The sequence below is a fragment of the Gorilla gorilla genome, chromosome 14, assembly GCF_029281585.2.
Source record: "Gorilla gorilla gorilla isolate KB3781 chromosome 14, NHGRI_mGorGor1-v2.1_pri, whole genome shotgun sequence".
Lineage (NCBI taxonomy): Eukaryota > Metazoa > Chordata > Mammalia > Primates > Hominidae > Gorilla > Gorilla gorilla.
This window is the reverse complement of record NC_073238.2, coordinates 58,834,730-58,853,648: the sequence shown is the minus strand read 5'-3', so window position 1 is coordinate 58,853,648 and position 18,919 is coordinate 58,834,730. Positions and strand designations below refer to the sequence as shown.

The 18,919-nt window shown below is 42.1% G+C and overlaps 2 protein-coding genes across 12 annotated transcripts in view; one reads left to right on the top strand and one right to left on the bottom strand.

Annotated features, from left to right (window-relative positions):
• Nucleotides 1–653: 653 nt before the first annotated feature.
• Nucleotides 654–4,528, bottom strand: LOC129526420 (spidroin-1-like). The gene has a single exon (XM_055360576.2). The coding sequence runs from the start codon at nt 4,526–4,528 to the stop codon at nt 3,371–3,373; it is 1,158 nt and encodes a 385-aa protein (XP_055216551.2). The 3' UTR covers nt 654–3,370.
• Nucleotides 3,738–18,919, top strand: part of TSC22D1 (TSC22 domain family member 1) — a 143,031-nt gene continuing 127,849 nt past the window's right edge. For 4 of the 11 annotated variants that reach the window (XR_010130563.1, XR_010130561.1, XR_010130565.1 and 1 more), the window contains exon 1: nt 4,487–7,901. Coding sequence is in view for 6 of the 11 variants with exons in the window: in XM_063697333.1 (XP_063553403.1) it covers nt 4,993–7,901 (2,909 nt within the window). In the remaining 5 variants the exon portion in view is untranslated. Of the gene's footprint in view, nt 7,902–18,919 lie in introns of all 11 variants that reach the window. The other 7 variants (XM_063697333.1, XM_019039645.4, XM_063697331.1 and 4 more) reach the window with 7 other exon arrangements.

Below are 18,919 nucleotides of genomic sequence, written 5' to 3'. Positions count from 1 at the left end.
TGCCCGGCTAATTTTTGTATTTTTAGTGGAGAGGGCATTTCACCATGTTGGCCAGGCTGGTCTCGAACTCCTGACCTCAGGTGATCCGCCTGCCTAGGCCTCCCAAAGTGCTGGGGTTACACGCGTGAGCCACTGCACCCAACCCAAATTTTCTATTTTTACGGTACGTTAAACAGTAAACATGTCCAAATATATAAGGCTGGTTTGTAATGTTGCAACTGGATTTAAGTGAGCACCGCAATACAGGCTAATCTTTGAGTAAGCAGAAAAGTAATTCAGAGGCTGGGCGCGGTGGCTCACGCCTGTAATCCCAGCACTTTGGGAGGCTGAGGTGCATGTATCACCTGAGGTCAGGAGTTCGAGACCAGCCTGGCTAACATGGTAAAACCCCGTCTCTACTAAAAATACAAAAATTAGCCGGGTGTGGTAGCACATGCCTGTAATCCCAGCTACTCGGGAGGCTGAGGCAGGAGAATCGCCGGAACCCGGGAGGCGGAGGTTGCAGTGAGCTGAGATTGTGCCATTTTACAGCCTGGGAGACAGAGCATGACTGTCTCAAAAAACATCAACAACAAAAAAGTAATTCAGAGGTACAGCTTCAGAATGAAAACAGCTAAAATTCGATCTTTCAAAAGGCAAAGGATAGCTCTAAGTACTTGGTTTAAAGGATTTAATGACTTTATTATACATAGCAGTCGGCATTTAATGTTTATATAATAAAAATCCAGACCTTTTTAATTAAAAGATGATAGTATAACAAAATCTGGCTCTTGAGGTGCCTTCTCCTTGTTTTAATGTATTTGTGTTCATATATTGCTGTCGTAAGAATTTTGGAGGGGGAGAGACCCAGATTTTTGAAACTCAGATTTCCCTAACTGTAGAGTTGCCCTTTTTATTTTTTATTTTTATTTTTTTTGAGACGGAGTCTCGCTCTGTCGCCCAGGCTGGAGTGTAGTGGCCTGATCTCGGCTCACTGCAAGCTCCGCCTCCCAGGTTCACGACATTCCCCTGCCTCAGCCTCTCACGTAGCTGGGACTACAGGCACCTGCCACCACGCCCAGCTAATTTTTCGTATTTTTAGTAGAGACGGGGTTTCACCGCGTTAGCCAGAATGGTCTTGATCTCCTCACCTCGTGATCCGCCCGCCTCAGCCTCCTAAAGTGCTAGGATTATAGGCACGAGCCACCGCACCCGGCCGACTTGCTCTTTATATCTTAGTGGGACTTGATGCAGCCTAAGCAGGAGTTTGAAAGTGATATGGCAGGCAAAAATTAATACACTTCAAAAGATCTTATTTTCTTACGTCTTAAATTCTGGATTTTTTTAAAACCTTTATTTTAAAGGGAATAACACCCCAACCCTTCCTCCCCCATCAAAACAGCTCAAACAGTACCCTTTGCTACTGGTCATTAGAACAAGTATCTGCTTCCAGAGGGCTATCTCAACAGCTCTTTTACTCTATCAGCTTTGGGTAAGACTTTAATATATGTGTTTATTAAGCGTCAAACCATATCAGCACAATCATAGTGAGTTATTTAGGTGGCCCAAAGGGTGTACAGCTGCTGTTTGGGGTAATTTAAAACTTTGACTTAAAAAACAAAACAAAACAAAACAAAAAACCTTTGACTTAAGGCTACATTTTGAGAGATCAAGAGCATTTTCTTTCATACTGCAGTCCAAAGAAAGGACATTCCACCCATCTACATTCCATTGCAGTTTCAATCGGTTAGAGTAGTTTCTATTTTCCATTCAAAAACTATTGAAAAAGAATGTCAAATTTGCATTTCAACAATGGATGGCAGCGATTAACCAGGCATATCACTTGCAACAAAAGCTCAAGAAGTAAAAAAGAAATAATTATTTTTGTGAAAACACAAATAGCCATAGTTCTATAAAAACACAACCAATCACATATTAATATCATAGAACAAGTAGTCTTCTCAAACATATTTGATGTTTATTACTGTATCACGTTGAATATTTGCGAGAGCCTATTTACTTCTAGCAGAGGTTTACATTAGCAATATAAAGTAAAAAATAAATAAATAAATGAAGTCCGGGTTTTTCTTTTCAGTGTGGGAGACCCCACATAAAGCAACAATGTATCATAGCTTTGACACTGGATAAATGGGATGTTAAGAGTGCACTTCTATTCAATAACATGCAAATGGTGACATAATTCACTTTTTGAAGGCTTCCCCTTGGAGCAAGGGGAAGAGTTCAGAGAAAACTAAAGGTAAAAAGTTGAACTGACAACTAGAGGTGTATCAAAACTGCAAATGACAATCGTTTTTGCTTTAACAATCTTCTGAAATAGGAATGTAAATCCGTGAGACTTCCTGAATCAGAGGTCTAACCATAAGCGTTGATTCCCCTAACAACCTAAATTTAACAAAATGAAAATTCCTCCCTACAGTTTTTCGGCTTGCTTTATCATTTTTAAATTCTTGGGAGAGACTTACATTCTCGATTATTGGTAAGAAACGCTTAGAACTAGGTTTTGACATGAAATACCAAGAAAGTAACCGCCAGTAAATTGCCCCCAATCAAACCTAACATTGCTTCTGTAGAACTACAGTTGGACCCATGAAATGTAACGTGTGTGTGTGTATGTGTGTGTTTTAAAACTGGAATTTCGGATGGCTTTTTCTTTTCTAGCCCTAAAAGGCATTCTTATCATTTGTGTTGCTCACATGTCCGGACCACCTTGCCTCCTGAGTCAAACCAATGGGGGATATAGCCAGGACGATGAACGAAAAAGGCGTCGCTGTTTGGAGACACCTGTTGAGGTCAGTCGATTACAGGGCCGGCCTGCTTCTGTCTTCCAGTTAAGGATGGATTGCTACCACTCCTCGTTAGAGAAGAGCCTACCCCAGAGGAGCTCAGGCAGTTAACTGGAAACAGCTGCAACATCTGCCCGGCCGCCTCGCCCCTGCCCGTGGAAGGGCGAGGGGACCGCATGGCAGCAACTGCACTGCACAAAAGACAACACCTATCACCGGGAGCCACCGGCCTTCCGTAGACCCCACAGCTCCCAGCCCTAGGGCATCCCCCGAGGAGGCAAGGGCCGGGGGCGAGCCCAGGTGCGGCGAGGGGGAGGAGGTTTCCGCCACGCGCCAGGGAAGAAAGCCTGACTCATGTCGTGGCAGCGGCAGCAGCCGCGGCGGCGGGCTCCTGGGAACTGAAACTCGTGATGCTGTTGCTGCGGAGAAAAGCCTCATTACCCATTCCGCAGGCGGGGGACACCACCCAGGGCGCGCACACCAAGCGCCGGCGCTCCCGCCGCCTCCGCCGGCCCTTCCGCGCCGTGCCCCCTCCTCTGCCGCGTGCCCGCGCGCGCCGGCCGCGAGTGTGAAAAGAGCGGACACACCTAACCTGGGCGCGCAGCAGGCGCGCACCCTGCCCACCCCCACCGGGCCGAATCACGCAGTCCGACCCGGATTCGCTCCTTCTGCCGGAATTCCCCACCCCCACTATCCCCTCCGGCTCCACCACTCCCGGCTTCGGCGCCTCTGCCAGCCTTCGGTAATTTCCGTCGGGAGACCCGGCGCTCGCCTAGGCCCGAAGACCCGCCGCCTCCTGCCCCGCCAGACCCGGCTTTATGTCTGCGGCGCCGAGGCGCATGCGCAGACGCCATCTTCCCTCCTTCTCCTCCGCCTGCCCCCTCCCCCCAGCCACCACCGCCTCCTCTCGCGGGCGGTCGCCCCTCCTCCTCCTGCGCTCCGCGCTGGTCCCTCCCCTCCCGATGCCGCGAGAGACTGGGGGATACGGTGGAGCCGGGGGAGCCGAAGAAGAGCACTAGTAACAACCACCACAGCCCCCTCCCCGCCCGACACCCTCCCTCGGCACCCACTCCCCCGCCCCGTTTGCCGACACCGACCAACCCCACCTCGTTCCTTTGAACGGCGTCGGCTGCAGTCGCTGCACCAGCCCGTCTGGCCACCAACGCCGCCGAGAAAGGAGCCGCCGCCGCCTGCGGCCCCCTCCCGCCCGGTCGCGGGAGCAGCGGGGTGAGGAAGAGCCGGCTGCTGAGGAAGAGGACAAGAGAGGGTTGCACCCTCCGCCCTAGCGCACGTCCCACCGCCCTCCGGAGAGGCTCGGGCGCCGGCCCCTTCCTCCCCGAGGACGTGTGCCGAGTCGAGGCGCCTGCCCTGAGGGAGGAAAATGCTCGGGCTCCATGGCTGCCAGTGATGGAGCGGTCCCTGGGCTCCCGCTGCCACCGCCGCCGCCGCGCCCCGGCCGTGCTCCGCGAGGACCCGGCGTCTCTGCGCGCCCGCCCGCGCCTCGTTGCTCGGCTCACCGTACCGGGCGCCTCGCCGCCGCCCCGCTCGCAGCCGCGTCGCCCCGGCCCCAGCCGCGGCCAGCGTTTCCTCACCGAGCAGCCGCCGCGAGCCCAGGGGGTTTGAAAGGGTCTGCGGGGCGCGGGGGGAGGGCCGAGCGGGGCCGGGAGGGGAGGTTTGAGCGACACTGAGCTCGGGGCTCGCTGGCGGCGGCTGCGGCCCCGGGGGTGGCGAGGGGAAGGCGACATTTGCTTGGCGCTGCCTCCGTGCAGAGCGGCCGGGAGGGCTTTGCAGCGGCCGCCGCCGCGGCGGGAGGAGGGGACTGAGGCGGCTTCGGAGTTGGCCGGAGAAGGTGGGCATTTCTCGCTTTTCCTCCCCTTCCTGCGCTCTCCCCCTCCCTCCTGCCCCGCACCCCACGTGAAGCAGAATATAAAGGGGGGTGTGAGGCTAGAGGGGAAAGTGAATGGCGAAGGACTGAAGGGATCCCCCCTTCGGGTCTCCAGCCGCCCTGTTCACCCTCGTTCATCCTCCTTTCCGAAGCTCGCTCTCGAGGGCAGGAGCGACCGGCGCCTTTGGCTGAGGAGGAGGAGAAGGAGGAATCGCGTCAGGCGGAGCGTCAGGTCCCGTTTTCCTCTCCGGCGTCTCGAATACAAAGATTACGGTGCAGAAGGAAATTGCACTCGTCTCCTCCGCGCCCCCGGTACCCAACACAATGCACCAGCCGCCTGAGTCCACCGCCGCGGCCGCCGCCGCTGCAGACATTAGCGCTAGGAAGATGGCGCACCCGGCAATGTTCCCTCGAAGGGGCAGCGGTAGTGGCAGCGCCTCTGCTCTCAATGCAGCAGGTACCGGCGTCGGTAGTAATGCCACATCTTCCGAGGATTTTCCGCCTCCGTCGCTGCTTCAGCCGCCGCCCCCTGCAGCATCTTCTACGTCGGGACCACAGCCTCCGCCTCCACAAAGCCTGAACCTCCTTTCGCAGGCTCAGCTGCAGGCACAGCCTCTTGCGCCAGGCGGAACTCAAATGAAAAAGAAAAGTGGCTTCCAGATAACTAGCGTTACTCCTGCTCAGATCTCCGCTAGTATCAGCTCTAACAACAGTATAGCAGAGGACACTGAGAGCTATGATGATCTGGATGAATCTCACACGGAAGATCTCTCTTCTTCGGAGATCCTTGATGTGTCACTTTCCAGGGCTACTGACTTAGGGGAGCCCGAACGCAGCTCCTCAGAAGAGACCCTAAATAACTTCCAGGAAGCCGAGACACCTGGGGCAGTCTCTCCCAACCAGCCCCACCTTCCTCAGCCTCATTTGCCTCACCTTCCACAACAGAATGTTGTGATCAATGGGAATGCTCATCCACACCACCTCCATCACCACCATCACATTCATCATGGGCACCACCTCCAACATGGGCACCACCATCCATCTCATGTTGCTGTTGCCAGTGCATCCATTACTGGTGGGCCACCCTCAAGCCCAGTGTCTAGAAAACTCTCTACAACTGGAAGCTCTGACAGTATCACACCAGTTGCACCAACTTCTGCTGTATCATCCAGTGGTTCACCTGCCTCTGTAATGACTAATATGCGTGCTCCAAGTACTACAGGTGGAATAGGTATAAATTCTGTTACTGGCACTAGTACAGTAAATAATGTTAACATTACTGCTGTGGGTAGTTTTAATCCTAATGTGACAAGCAGCATTCTTGGTAATGTTAATGTAAGTACAAGCAATATTCCTAGTGCTGCTAGTGTGAGTGTTGGGCCTGGAGTTACCAGTGGTGTTAATGTGAATATCTTGAGTGGCATGGGCAATGGTACTATTTCTTCCTCCGCTGCTGTTAGCAGTGTTCCTAATGCAGCTGCAGGGATGACTGGGGGATCGGTTTCAAGTCAGCAGCAACAACCAACAGTTAACACTTCGAGGTTCAGAGTTGTGAAGTTAGATTCTAGTTCTGAGCCCTTTAAAAAAGGTAGATGGACTTGCACTGAGTTCTATGAAAAAGAAAATGCTGTACCTGCTACAGAAGGTGTGCTGATAAATAAAGTGGTGGAGACTGTAAAGCAAAATCCGATAGAAGTGACTTCTGAAAGGGAGAGCACTAGTGGGAGTTCAGTGAGCAGTAGTGTCAGCACACTGAGTCACTATACAGAGAGTGTGGGAAGTGGAGAGATGGGAGCCCCTACTGTGGTGGTGCAGCAGCAGCAGCAGCAACAACAACAGCAGCAACAACCAGCTCTCCAAGGTGTGACCCTCCAACAGATGGATTTTGGTAGCACTGGTCCACAGAGTATTCCAGCAGTTAGTATACCACAGAGTATTTCTCAGTCACAGATCTCACAAGTACAATTACAGTCTCAAGAACTGAGCTATCAGCAGAAGCAAGGTCTTCAGCCAGTACCTCTGCAAGCCACTATGAGTGCTGCAACTGGTATCCAGCCATCGCCTGTAAATGTGGTTGGTGTAACTTCAGCTTTAGGTCAGCAGCCTTCCATTTCCAGTTTGGCTCAACCCCAGCTACCATATTCTCAGGCGGCTCCTCCAGTGCAAACTCCCCTTCCAGGGGCACCACCACACCAACAGTTACCGTATGGACAACAGCAACCAATGGTTTCTACACAGATGGCCCCAGGCCATGTCAAATCAGTGACTCAAAATTCTGCTTCAGAGTATGTACAACAGCAGCCAATTCTTCAAACAGCAATGTCCTCCGGACAGCCCAGTTCTGCAGGAGTAGGAGCAGGAACAACAGTGATTCCTGTGGCTCAGCCACAGGGTATCCAGCTGCCAGTGCAGCCCACAGCAGTCCCAGCACAACCTGCAGGGGCATCTGTTCAGCCTGTTGGCCAGGCTCAGGCAGCAGTGTCTGCTGTACCTACTGGCAGTCAGATTGCAAATATTGGTCAGCAAGCAAACATACCTACTGCAGTGCAGCAGCCGTCTACCCAGGTTCCACCTTCAGTTATTCAGCAAGGTGCTCCTCCATCTTCGCAAGTGGTTCCACCTGCTCAGACTGGGATTATTCATCAGGGAGTTCAAACTAGCGCTCCAAGCCTTCCTCAACAATTGGTTATTGCATCCCAAAGTTCCTTGTTAACTGTGCCTCCCCAGCCACAAGGAGTAGAACCAGTAGCTCAAGGAATTGTTTCACAGCAGTTGCCTGCAGTTAGTTCTTTGCCCTCTGCTAGTAGTATTTCTGTTACAAGTCAGGTTAGTTCAACTGGTCCTTCTGGAATGCCTTCTGCCCCAACAAACTTGGTTCCACCACAAAATATAGCACAAACCCCTGCTACCCAAAATGGTAATTTGGTTCAAAGTGTTAGTCAACCTCCCTTGATAGCAACTAATATAAATTTGCCTTTGGCACAACAGATACCACTAAGTTCTACCCAGTTCTCCGCACAATCATTAGCTCAGGCAATTGGAAGCCAAATTGAAGATGCCAGGCGTGCAGCGGAGCCCTCCTTAGTTGGCTTACCTCAGACTATCAGTGGTGACAGTGGGGGAATGTCAGCAGTTTCAGATGGGAGTAGCAGCAGCCTAGCAGCCTCTGCTTCTCTTTTCCCGTTGAAGGTGCTACCGCTGACGACACCCCTGGTGGATGGCGAGGATGAGAGGTAAGATCATGTCATATTTCTGGAGACATTCAACAGATTTGAAGTTAATCTATTTAGTAGCTATATGTATGCACAAAATGACTCTAAAACATTGTATATTGTTTTCATTTTTGTATGTGAAGTGTATTTTTATGGGAAGTTTTATAGAGCAAGAGTTATGGAATGGTTTCAGAGGGAGTAGGAAATAATAGTAATATGTAAACAATATTTTCAGAATAGTTGTTGAGCATGTGTTCACATTAAAAACAGGTTTGGGGGCACCAAGTGGTTTTATTATCTCTAAAATGCTTTTTAGAAATATTATGGAAAGCTTAATTTTTGCTAACCCACATAATAGTTAATCTATTTTGAGCTGCTAAAATAATCTCTTGGGGGGTTGTGGTTCCCAGGTTTGTTCTCCTTTACTAGACATCCTTTTTTCATTTCTACTGTGTTTGATCTTAGTCTGTGAAAGATATTGTTGCCTGCTTTTCCTAGTCAGATATGGTAGGAAAGATGACTTAATCTGGGTTATATAGGTTGCCCTCATACTCCAACTGACCAACTTTTGCGTACTTATTTAATGGTCATTTTATCTGAACAGTAAAGGAATGGGAATTTTATTTTGTGGGAAAGGAGGACATAAACTATCAAAATAACCAGACTTATCTTGATAGTATGCTGAACATTTTTTCTTTTGCATGGTAGATCAAGGTGGTAGCCATTTTAAAGAATAGAGAAAGTAAGCCTTGGAGGATTAAATTTATAGAGGCGTGAAAATAAGACCTTGGTCTCTGGCTAATCTACTCCACCTGTTCCTTTCTTTCCTTACCAAAAAGATACAGAAAGCCTAAAGTACATTATTAAACCAAGCGTTTTTTCACGTAGATTGGAAATAATATGCCAGTAACGCTTATTGAATCAAATTGTGTCTTTGAAGCTGACTGGCTAAAAAAGTTGTGAAATCTTTCATGTTGATTTTTAAAGTAATGTTCTTTTCACAAATTTTCCAGTCTGTTACTAACCTTGATTAAAATGCTATTATAGGACTTATGAAAAGACATCATTTTCACGGTGGAATTTGGAGTAAGCGTGCAAGATATTTAATTATTTTAGTATTAGTTGGAGGGTTTTGTGATTGAACTTTCATCAAGCGAATTTCAGCATTTATATTGTATATGTATGTTTGTGGGTTTTGCTTTGGAAAAATTGAGCACATTGCAAAATAGTTGTAATTTTAGAAAAAGAAAACAGGTCAAATGTTTCAGTGAGGTTTGTGTTATTTAGTTGTTTAAAAGGTAAGATAAAGACATGGTTAAATTGATAAAATCTTGTCTTTCAAGATTTTTATTATTTTTCTAATAGGTAATTAAAACCTTGTTACCTAACCAAATGTATTCTGTATTATTTGTACAAAACTGTACTCTAAAAGATAAACTTTTAGGAGGTAGTTTCCTTAATTGTTCCATTATTATTGTTAAACTTTTAATTTTATCATGCTAATACTCAACTGTAATTTTAAAAGAATTACCACAAATATTAATGTTTTTTAAGTCAAAAGGTTATGATTTGAGTGAAGCCTCTATAAAAACAGCTATATTATGTGGATGCTAAGTTTAGAGAAACAAAAGACGGGTAAAATACACAAACAAAAACACTCATTTTGAATTCAAACTTGCCATGATTTTGTAATTGCCATTTGTGGTCTCCTGGCTTGACTTTCACCTCTTTTTCCTCCTATTGGTAGGACATGATAGGATTTTCCACAGCTTGCCCTTCCAGGCAATTAAAGTCAGATGATGCTACTTTCAACTAGATTTTTAACTATAGGAATAGGGTCCCAGTTCAAGATATTAATATAAAATTAATTTTTCCAGATAATAATTGAGAAAAGGAATAATAAGGTGGAAATTATGGAATTCTAGAAAGGGACAAAAAGACATACTGAGAAATAAGGAAATATAGATCTAATACAAGTTGTCTTCAGACACTGTACACATTCAATTATAATTATGTTTACCAGTCTCTCCCACAAGACCAGGAGTTCCTCAAGAGCAGGCACTGTTTTGAATTTACTACCTATTTGGGCCTTGGTTAGTTAACATCAAAGTTTCGTGATTAAAAACCAGAAAATTTTTGTTTTAACGGTATCTTAAATTCTGTGAAATCAGAATGTAGCCCTAAAACACCTTGTAAGATCAGAAAAGATATATATTATATTCTTTATTGTGTTTTACTGAAGATGATTTATCACTACAGTTTGGAAAAAGAAGTTAATTTTCATTTAAATTTGCCCTTGGAAGATAATTTAAGAATAACTACAAGAGAAAACAGTGATATGATTAAAAAACAAACTTTTAAAACCTTTCTTCCCATGGTAGCTTCTGTTGTTACTTGCATCTTCTGAGCTTGGTCACCATTAGTCTCAGGAGATAGGGAATACATATATAATTTCAATATTATGAATCAGGAAATGTGTTAACAATATAACTTGGGCAGTAGGACAGATGAGGATGGTTATCTTTTAATGATCTTTTGAAATAATACTCTTAACACTTTAGATTATAAAATGCTTAGACTTGTGGAAAGTGCCTTCACTTGATCACTGGGAGAGACTATAAACATGGATCAGGATGCTAAGATTATGTATCTTGTTTTAAAAAAAATCATTCTTATTTAAAAGGTCTTAATGTCAGGCCGTGTGCGGTGGCTCACACCTGTAATCGCAGCACTTTGGGAGGCTGAGGTGGGCAGATTGCTTGAGCCCAGAAATTTGAGACCAGCCTGGGCAGCATGGCAAAACCCTGTCTCTACAAAAAAATACAAAAATTAGCCAGGCATGGTGGCGCATGCCTGTAGTTCCAGCTACCTGGAAGGCTGAGGTGGTAGGATCCCCTGAGCCCTGGAGGTCAAGGCTGCAGTGAGCTGGGATCATGCCACTGCACTCCAGCCTGGGTGGCAGACCAGGACCCTGTCTCCAAAAAAAAAAAAAAAAAAAAAAAGTCTTAATGTCTTAGACTGTAACATGAACTGTGAATTCACCTTTACAAGAATGGGAAAATTCAGGTATTTCATCTTTTATGTTTTGTGATTGTTATTAGCACAGCCTCTTAACGTGAAATGGGTCAAACTTCTATTCATCCTTCAAGACTCAGCTCAGATGTTCTCTTTAAAGCATTCTTTTCACTCAGGGGACATTGTTTCCTTAGCACTTTTTAATATTCCTCTATTTAAGCACTGTACACATCCAATTATAATTATGTTTACCAATCTTTCCCACAAGACTAGATGTTCCTCAAGGGCAGGGATGAAGTATTTTTTTGAATTAATTAGCAGGCATTTCTCTTGATTTTTTTTTTTTGTCATGATTTAAAGTTTATATTGTCCCTCATCTTAAGCACAATTGTGAGAGATGCAGGATCATATAATTTATGCAACAAATGGAAAAGAACTGAATAAAAAGACTTGCTTTTTTGTATCTCTCATCAACATTTTTAGGTGAATTGATGTCTGCAAAGTACATTGCCTGTTTTATAGTAGGTCCTCAAATATTTAAGACGCATGTGTGTTACCTATAAAATAGGAGTAATACTCATTTTGCCTACTTCTCAGGATAGCAGTAGTATCAGTTAAAATACTTTGTTAACTAAAATACGAAATTATAATTTTTAAAGTTTTTTTTTCAAGATATACATGCACAGTTTAAAGATAGTTTAAATGGTTTTCCAAGAAATGAAGAGCTTCCTGCACCCTTATTTTCCAGTTTTCCTTTCCTAGAAACAATCACTTTCACCTCTTTTAGATGATTATTGTGGTATTTACCTCCCAGTCTCTAAATAACTTGCTTGTCTTACCACTAGATATGTAATATAGCCTGCTCGTTAGGAGCATGGGCTGTGGAGTTAGATTGCCTAGATTTGATCTTTCTTGTCATTTACTAGTTTTATGTAACATTGGTCTATTTATCCTCTTTATGGTTCAATTTTCTCATTAAAAAAATGATGACAATAGTAGTTACCTCATTGGGTTGATACAAGAATTAAATGAATTTGGAAATTCCCTAGAACTTTGTCTAACTCACATGCCCTATGTAAGTATTTGTTAAATAAAATACACCTTTCATTTCTTTTTGTCTTTATTAACTTCCTGGATAGAAAATGAAGATTTAATTTTGTTGTTACCATATACCTACCTGGTCTCCTTTTTTCCCAGTACCCTTCCTCCCAGTAGTTATCAATATTGATTATTCAGTATTCTTGTCAAATATTACTTTTCCTATCCTGTACAGTGTTTTGTGGCTGCTTCCCTGCTCCATCCCCACCTGTCTATTATAGAAATGGGTTTTCCTCCACTCCCAAGTTTTCATCTGTCAGCGCTGTCTGTTTTCTCCAAGTTGCCCTTCGTTTCCCCACCCTCTTCCCATTTTTGTATGTTTTGGGCTCTACCTTTCCTGTAGAACCTTTCCTTAGATGTCTGGTAAGTCTTGATTGTCTGCTTGCAAATAAATGTTAAAGGATTAAAGAGCTGATTAGAAATTTGCAGTGTGGGGCTGGCCATGGTGGCTCACGCCTATAATTCCAGCACTTTGGGAGGCCAAGGTGAGAGGATTGCTTGAGGCCAGGAGTTTGAGATTAATTTGGGCAATATAGCAAGATCCTGTCTCTACTATATATATATATAATTATTTTTAAAAATTCTTTTTCCGTGTGGCTTGTTGACTGTTAACTTTACCACAGAGTAATCTGGCTGGAGTTCATTGTCTTTTTTTACCTCTTTGCCTAGTTTTCTCTATATTTATCACTAAATCCACTTTTCATCAGATGCCTCTTAGGATGTTCCAATATCAGATATCGTTAACAATTTTATCTTTCTCAGGAAGTCTTATATCCCACTGACCTCCATTCTTGACTGGTTGCCTTCTTGGCTTGGTACACAACTATAATTCTGGGATTCCTTTCACTTTGTCTTGTGTTGGATCTTCATTTTCCAGAGACTAGTGTCTTTATTCTTAGTTTGCTTGTTTTAAAATGGCTTTAGTTTACTCTGACACTTTCTTAGGTAAAGAATACCAGGTGGGGAAGTTATGTTCTTTTATATTTTGTGCCATTGCCTTCTAACATCCATATTGCTTTTGAGAAATCTGAAGCCATTCTGATATCTTATATATTGTATGTGACCTGTGTATTTTGTTTTTCCTTCCCTTCCTTTTCCTTCTCCTTCCTTTTCTTCCTCTCATTTTTAAAACCTCTAAAACCTTTATAAGATTTTATGTTTCCAGTGTTCTGAAGTTTTGCCATGATGGATTTTTGTGTGGGTCTGTTTTCATCCACTGTGCTGAGTACTTGGTGAACCCTTTCAGTTTGGAAACATCTTTTCATTCTGGGACTTTTTCTTGAGTCAGGTTGTTGATTATGTCTTTCCATTTTTTCTCTCTTAAACTCCTCTTATTTGGATAATGGACCTTCTTGACTGGTCTTCTAATTTTCTTGTGTTTTCTCAACTATTTTTCATCTGTTTTTCTTTTTGCTCTATTGAGTTTCCATTTCCCTTATCACATGTTTAAATTCCAAGAACTTTTTTTTTGCTCCTTTTTAATAGTATACTATTCTATTTTAATAATGATAGTATTTTTTTCTTAGCTATCTGAATATATAAAATGTTAGCTTTTTTTAAAAGTTTTTTTTTTCTTTCTATGTGGTGTTTCCTCTAGGTTTTATTTTCTTACTTTTTGTTTGCTTTGGTCTTTATCTTTCATCTTATAGCCTTTCCTCAGATAGTTGGTAGTCATGTGTAAGAGTAAGGAATTAAAATGCTAATTAGAAATTCTGAGCGTGGCTTGTCAATTGTTAGCTTTTCTGTATGGTAACCTGGCTGGGGTGTTTGGTTGGAGGACTTCTAGTGTCGGTTTCTTCTTGTATATCCTCCTAGCTGGTTAGATCCCTATAAGAAGGCTCTTCTGATTTCTTGCTTGGAATTGAAGGCCTTTCTACAAGCATTCTGTGGGGTGGGCAGTGAGGGGGATGTGGAATGAAAGGTTTTGGGGGATCCCCAGATATGTTTCTTCACTCAACCCTGTTTTCAGTATGTTCTGCATTTTGCTGTGCCTGATTTCCTTAGTCCTGTGATCTTATGTTTTACCTTCTTCAGACAATATTCCTTTTTTTTCCTTGGGATTAGGGAGGGACAGTTGGGAATCTGTAGGACTGGTTGCTTCTTAAACTGACTTCTAAACAATCTTTTTAATTTTAGCACTTTCTCCCCCCATATCCCACTTATATAGATGTGGTACTGCCAATTCCTGAGTCTTTTGGGGATTTTGCAGTTTAAATTGGGTTTGTTTTTGGCATTCTGCATTGTTTGCTAAAGATTTGATTTTCTAGTGTTTGCTAAGTCATTTGTCACTCAACTGTCTGCTTTCCAGATTTCAGATTTTTTTGCTATTGTCTTTTCATCTGCCTCAGTTTTTGTGGGCTTATGTCTTTATATCTTAACAAATTGCTTTTCTGTCATTTTAGTGGGGTTTTAGGGAAGGAGTGAAAAAATAGATGTGTGTGTTTAGTATCATTACACATCTATTTCAATGGTAGAATACTGTACTATTAAATGTAATGAATGATGCTAATTTTAATTAAGTCATTGCTCCAAGTTAGTTCTCTAATGAATACCTAAATTTTAAGAGTGGAATTACTCAGTTTATATTCATTAGAAATAAGAATAGTATGTAATTCAGAATTTCAGTTCATAGAAGTGATGAAAAATGTTAGTATTAGATTCAGTTAATGTCTACCATATTTAACCACTCAGTAATCTTGTGAATTAAGTTTTTTTCTATTTTATTGGTGAATAAACTGAAACTTGCTGAATGTTTAGAGAGGGCAAGTTGTCTAAGGTTACATACATAGCAGTAAAGCAGAGCTAGGATTCAAGGCTGTTTTTCCAATTCGAAATCTAGTGCCGTTTTTACTTCTTATGAAGCTAATAAGAGGTAAGGCCAGTGCCCATAAGGAATTTTTAAGAGTGTCTGAAAACCTAAAAAATAGGCAGGCTTCATTGCTTTGTGTATTCGTATAACTGATGGAATTGCCATAGAACATAACATTTCCCTGCAAGTCCTTGGTGAGAAAAAAGTGGGTAAAGTCATCACAGTGGTGTGCCTGGAATGCATTAGACATTCAAATGTTAAATGTTAAGGTGGACATGTTTTATTTATTTATTTTTTCTTTTGAAACTTATGTGGAAATTTTCTTTTTAGGAAAACCATTTTAATTTTTTAATAATTTAGATCAGCTTTTGCAGCATTAGCTTCAAAAATACAAAACACGTAAATTTTATTTCTTGTTTAGAAAGTTTAATTTCACACCTGCAATCGCATCACTTTGGGAGGCCAAGATAGGAGGATCACTTGAGCTCAGGAGTTCAAGACCAACCTAGGCAACATAGTCCCCATCTCGATTTAAAAAATTCGATAAAAGAGAAAGTTTAATTTAAAAATATGAAGCTGTTAAGCATGACCTGTTCTGATGCTGCAGTATTAGAACTTTGGTGGTTGGTTTTTGCCGTCTCACTTTTGTTAAGGTTGAATATGTCATGGTAAGAACATGCTTTATTGGCTCATTAAGAGAAACTACACAAGGTTGAAAAATTTTAAAGTATCTTTATACTGATTTTTAAAAAATTATAACAACTTTTTAGATTCTAGGTTAACTTTTTTCCTAGTCTCGCATATATTCAAAAGCTGCCCTCCACCACTCCATTTCTTCTTTACCAGTCAATTTGACCAGGAAATCTTGACCTTTCAGCACGATTAGGCCTAGTTGACCTTTGTTTGCCCTCCTTGAAACACTCTATTTTGCGTTTTGTGATAATCTTCCATTTTCTTCCCACTCTTCTGGCCATTCCTTTTCAGTCTGTCTTTCAGGTTTCTCTCTTCTGTCAGACTCTGTTTCCTAGGTTTTCTGAGTCTTCTTTATACTTACTACCTTTTCCCTAGGTAATCATTGGTTCCCATGGCTGTAAAGACAGTTTCTATGCTATTGGCTTCTGAAAGCCTATCACTAGTCCAGACTTCTCTTCTTAGCCTTAGACGGGTAAAGTCATCTGCCTTCATAACATTTCCGCTTGCATTCTCATAGGCTTATCAGTCTCAACAGGTCATAAATGTAACTCTTGATTACCTAGCCCCTCAAATTTCCTTCTTTAGTTGTCTTTATTTTGATAAATATAATTTCTTAATGCAGTTCTTCACTTTAGAAACCTGAGAGTCATTCTTGATAGTTTCTTTTCCTTGCTCTCTACATCTTGATCATTACTTTGAAATATCTTCATCTTTTTTTTCCATCCTTATTGCCATTGCTCTAACATAACATCAGCTCTCATTTAATGCACTGCATATAGTAGCTTCCTCACAGAGCCTCCTGCATATGTCTTGTCTTTTTCTAATATTGTATCTTACAGACAGAATCATATTCTTAAAATGGAAATCTGTTCAGGTAACTTACTTGGCCAGAACCCCTTTTAAGCCTTTCCGTTTATTTTAAGGTAATTTCTTTCTGTCTTTGCTTACTGACGGCTTCATCATGCTTCTTTCTCCCAACTTTCTTCATTCCAGTTGTACTTGACCTTTCAGAAAGTTTTTCAGTTTTCATCCATTCTTCTTCTAGGCCTTTGCACATGCTGTTATTTTAGCCTGAATATCCCCTATGCCATCTCACTTTCATTCCACTTTAAAGCTAAACTCACTTTTTGAGAGGCTGCCTCTGACATACCAATCTAAACTTAGGTTCTTTGTTAATAACTGTTTAATAGCACCTTGTTCTTTTCTTGTATAATGCTTATTACAGTTCGTAATTAGATTTTGTTTTCATGATTATCTGATGATTTTAAACTTCTTGAATAGGAATGGGGATGTTTGATGTGCTGCATATATTCAAAGCCTATTTCAATGCCTATTAGATAAAATCTGCTTAATCAAGAAAATGTAGTGTTAATATTGTCATAAGAAATCTGCTTAATCAAGAAAATATACTATTAATATTGTCATAAGAAAAACCAAGGAGAACTTCTATTTTTAAAAACAGAAAGATAAAGTTCTTTATGATCATGTGATAACACTATTTTCTCCTTTAAGAGAGAATTAACTGATTTACTTTTTGCTGTGTTTGTGAGCCAAAAAAACCAATGCTTAGGTATAATCAAATATGGTTCTTGTCCCCAAGGAGTGTATAATATTATCATAAGATATGTATGCATGTGGCAGTTATTTGGCAATATAAGGGCTAAGTAATAGTTTTAAGCAACATGAAATATTAAATCAAATAATCAGAAACTTAAGAGTTGGAAATCTTGATCTCATTCAACCTGTGAAGGAACAAATTTTGGTTAAGTGAATTCGCTGAGACAGTTTTACAAATTGTTTCTTAGACTGTACCTGGAACTTGGGTTTTCAAAATGACATAAGCAAAGTTCACAGATGGTATAGATTTGACCTTTGGTAGGTCAGAAAAGCAGTGTTACTTGAAGTGACTTTTCACAAGTTTTAGGGTGAAGGAAAATGTGTCAGGTGGGAGAATATTAATAAAAATGGGGGGAAATAAGAAAAACACCTGGGCAGCAGTAAGGCAACAGTTGGATTAAGTGATAGGAAATGACTGAAGGTTGAATTGGGGAGTTAATGATTGGCCCTCAACACTTGTTGACTAAATGGTGTTCAGGGAAGATTAGTGTAAAAGGAATCTGTAGTTTGGATTGAAGTGGGAAGCAGGAAGAACCATGTTGGATGTTATGCATTTCTATAATTTGTTAATGAATGAAGGAAATAAATGATGGGGATAGGGATTTTCATTGCAAAATGTTCAGTACAGGGTTTCTTTGCTGAGCAGATTCCACAGTTTGACAAAGCACTCTATTCACTTTCCTGTCTTCTCTCTCAAAGCAATATGTTAACTCTTCTCATTTTGAAAAAGGGGGTAACAACCCCAAAACCCAATTTCCCCAAAAATTGATGACCCAGCCTCAGTTTTAAAGGTTTGAAGGATAAGCAGTTATAACCTTAAGACAGGGTTTTTGGCAATTTAATTTTTTTTTTTTTTTTTTTTTGGGATGGAGTTTTGTTTTTGTTGCCCAGGCTGGAGTGCAATGATGCAATCTTGGCTCATTGCAACCTTCCCCTCCTGGGTTCATCAATTCTCCTGCCTTAGCCTCCCAAGTAGCTGGGATTACAGGAATGCACCACCATGATTGGCTAATTTTTTGTATTTAGTAGAGTTGGAGTTTCACCATGTTGGTCAGGCTGGGCTCGAACTCCTGACCTCAGGTGATCCACCCACCTGGGCCCCCAAAGTGTTGGGATTACGGGCATGAGCCACGGCTCCCGGCTCAATTTAGCATTTTTATAGAGTTTATCCATATCTGAAATTCAAAGCAGATGTGTCCCAAATATATTTAGTAGTGAAAAGAAGTCCAGGTAAATGTGAACTAATATGAATATTTTAGGATTGGTTCCTTATATTAGTGATTGTAGAGACGTTTGCCAGCTTCCTTTTCATACTAAACAGATTTCCATTGTCAGTCTCTTCCAGGCAGTAGAGAGGAGGAATTATTTTTTTCCTGTCTACTGGGGACTCCTAGGTCTCTACCAAAAAGGAAGTGGTGTACATCTTAAATTATTTAAAATGTGAAAAACATTAATGCTACTGTTGATACTAAATGTGGGCATTTTGGTTATTTTGCTGATATTTAAAGAGCCACAATACTAATGTTTATTAGGTTCTTTGTTGGTGCCCTTTTGCACGTTGTCATTTTCAAAGTATAAGGATATATACATGTTTGTAGATACACATATAAAGAAATATAATTTTTTGGTCTGGACTTGTTGGCTCATGCTTGTAGTCCCAGCAGTTTGGGAGGCTGAGGCAGGTTGATTGCTGGAGTCCAGGAGTTTGAGACCAGTCTGGGCAACATGGTACCCTGTCTCTACAAAAAAAATACAGAAATTAGCTGGGCATGGTGGCGTGCACGCCTGTTATCCCAGCTCCCTGGGA

Coding starts and splice junctions, on each gene's coding strand:
- LOC129526420 (XM_055360576.2), bottom strand. CDS start 4,528: ATGTCGCCTTCCCCTCGCCACCCCCGGGGCCGCAGCCGCCGCCAGCGA.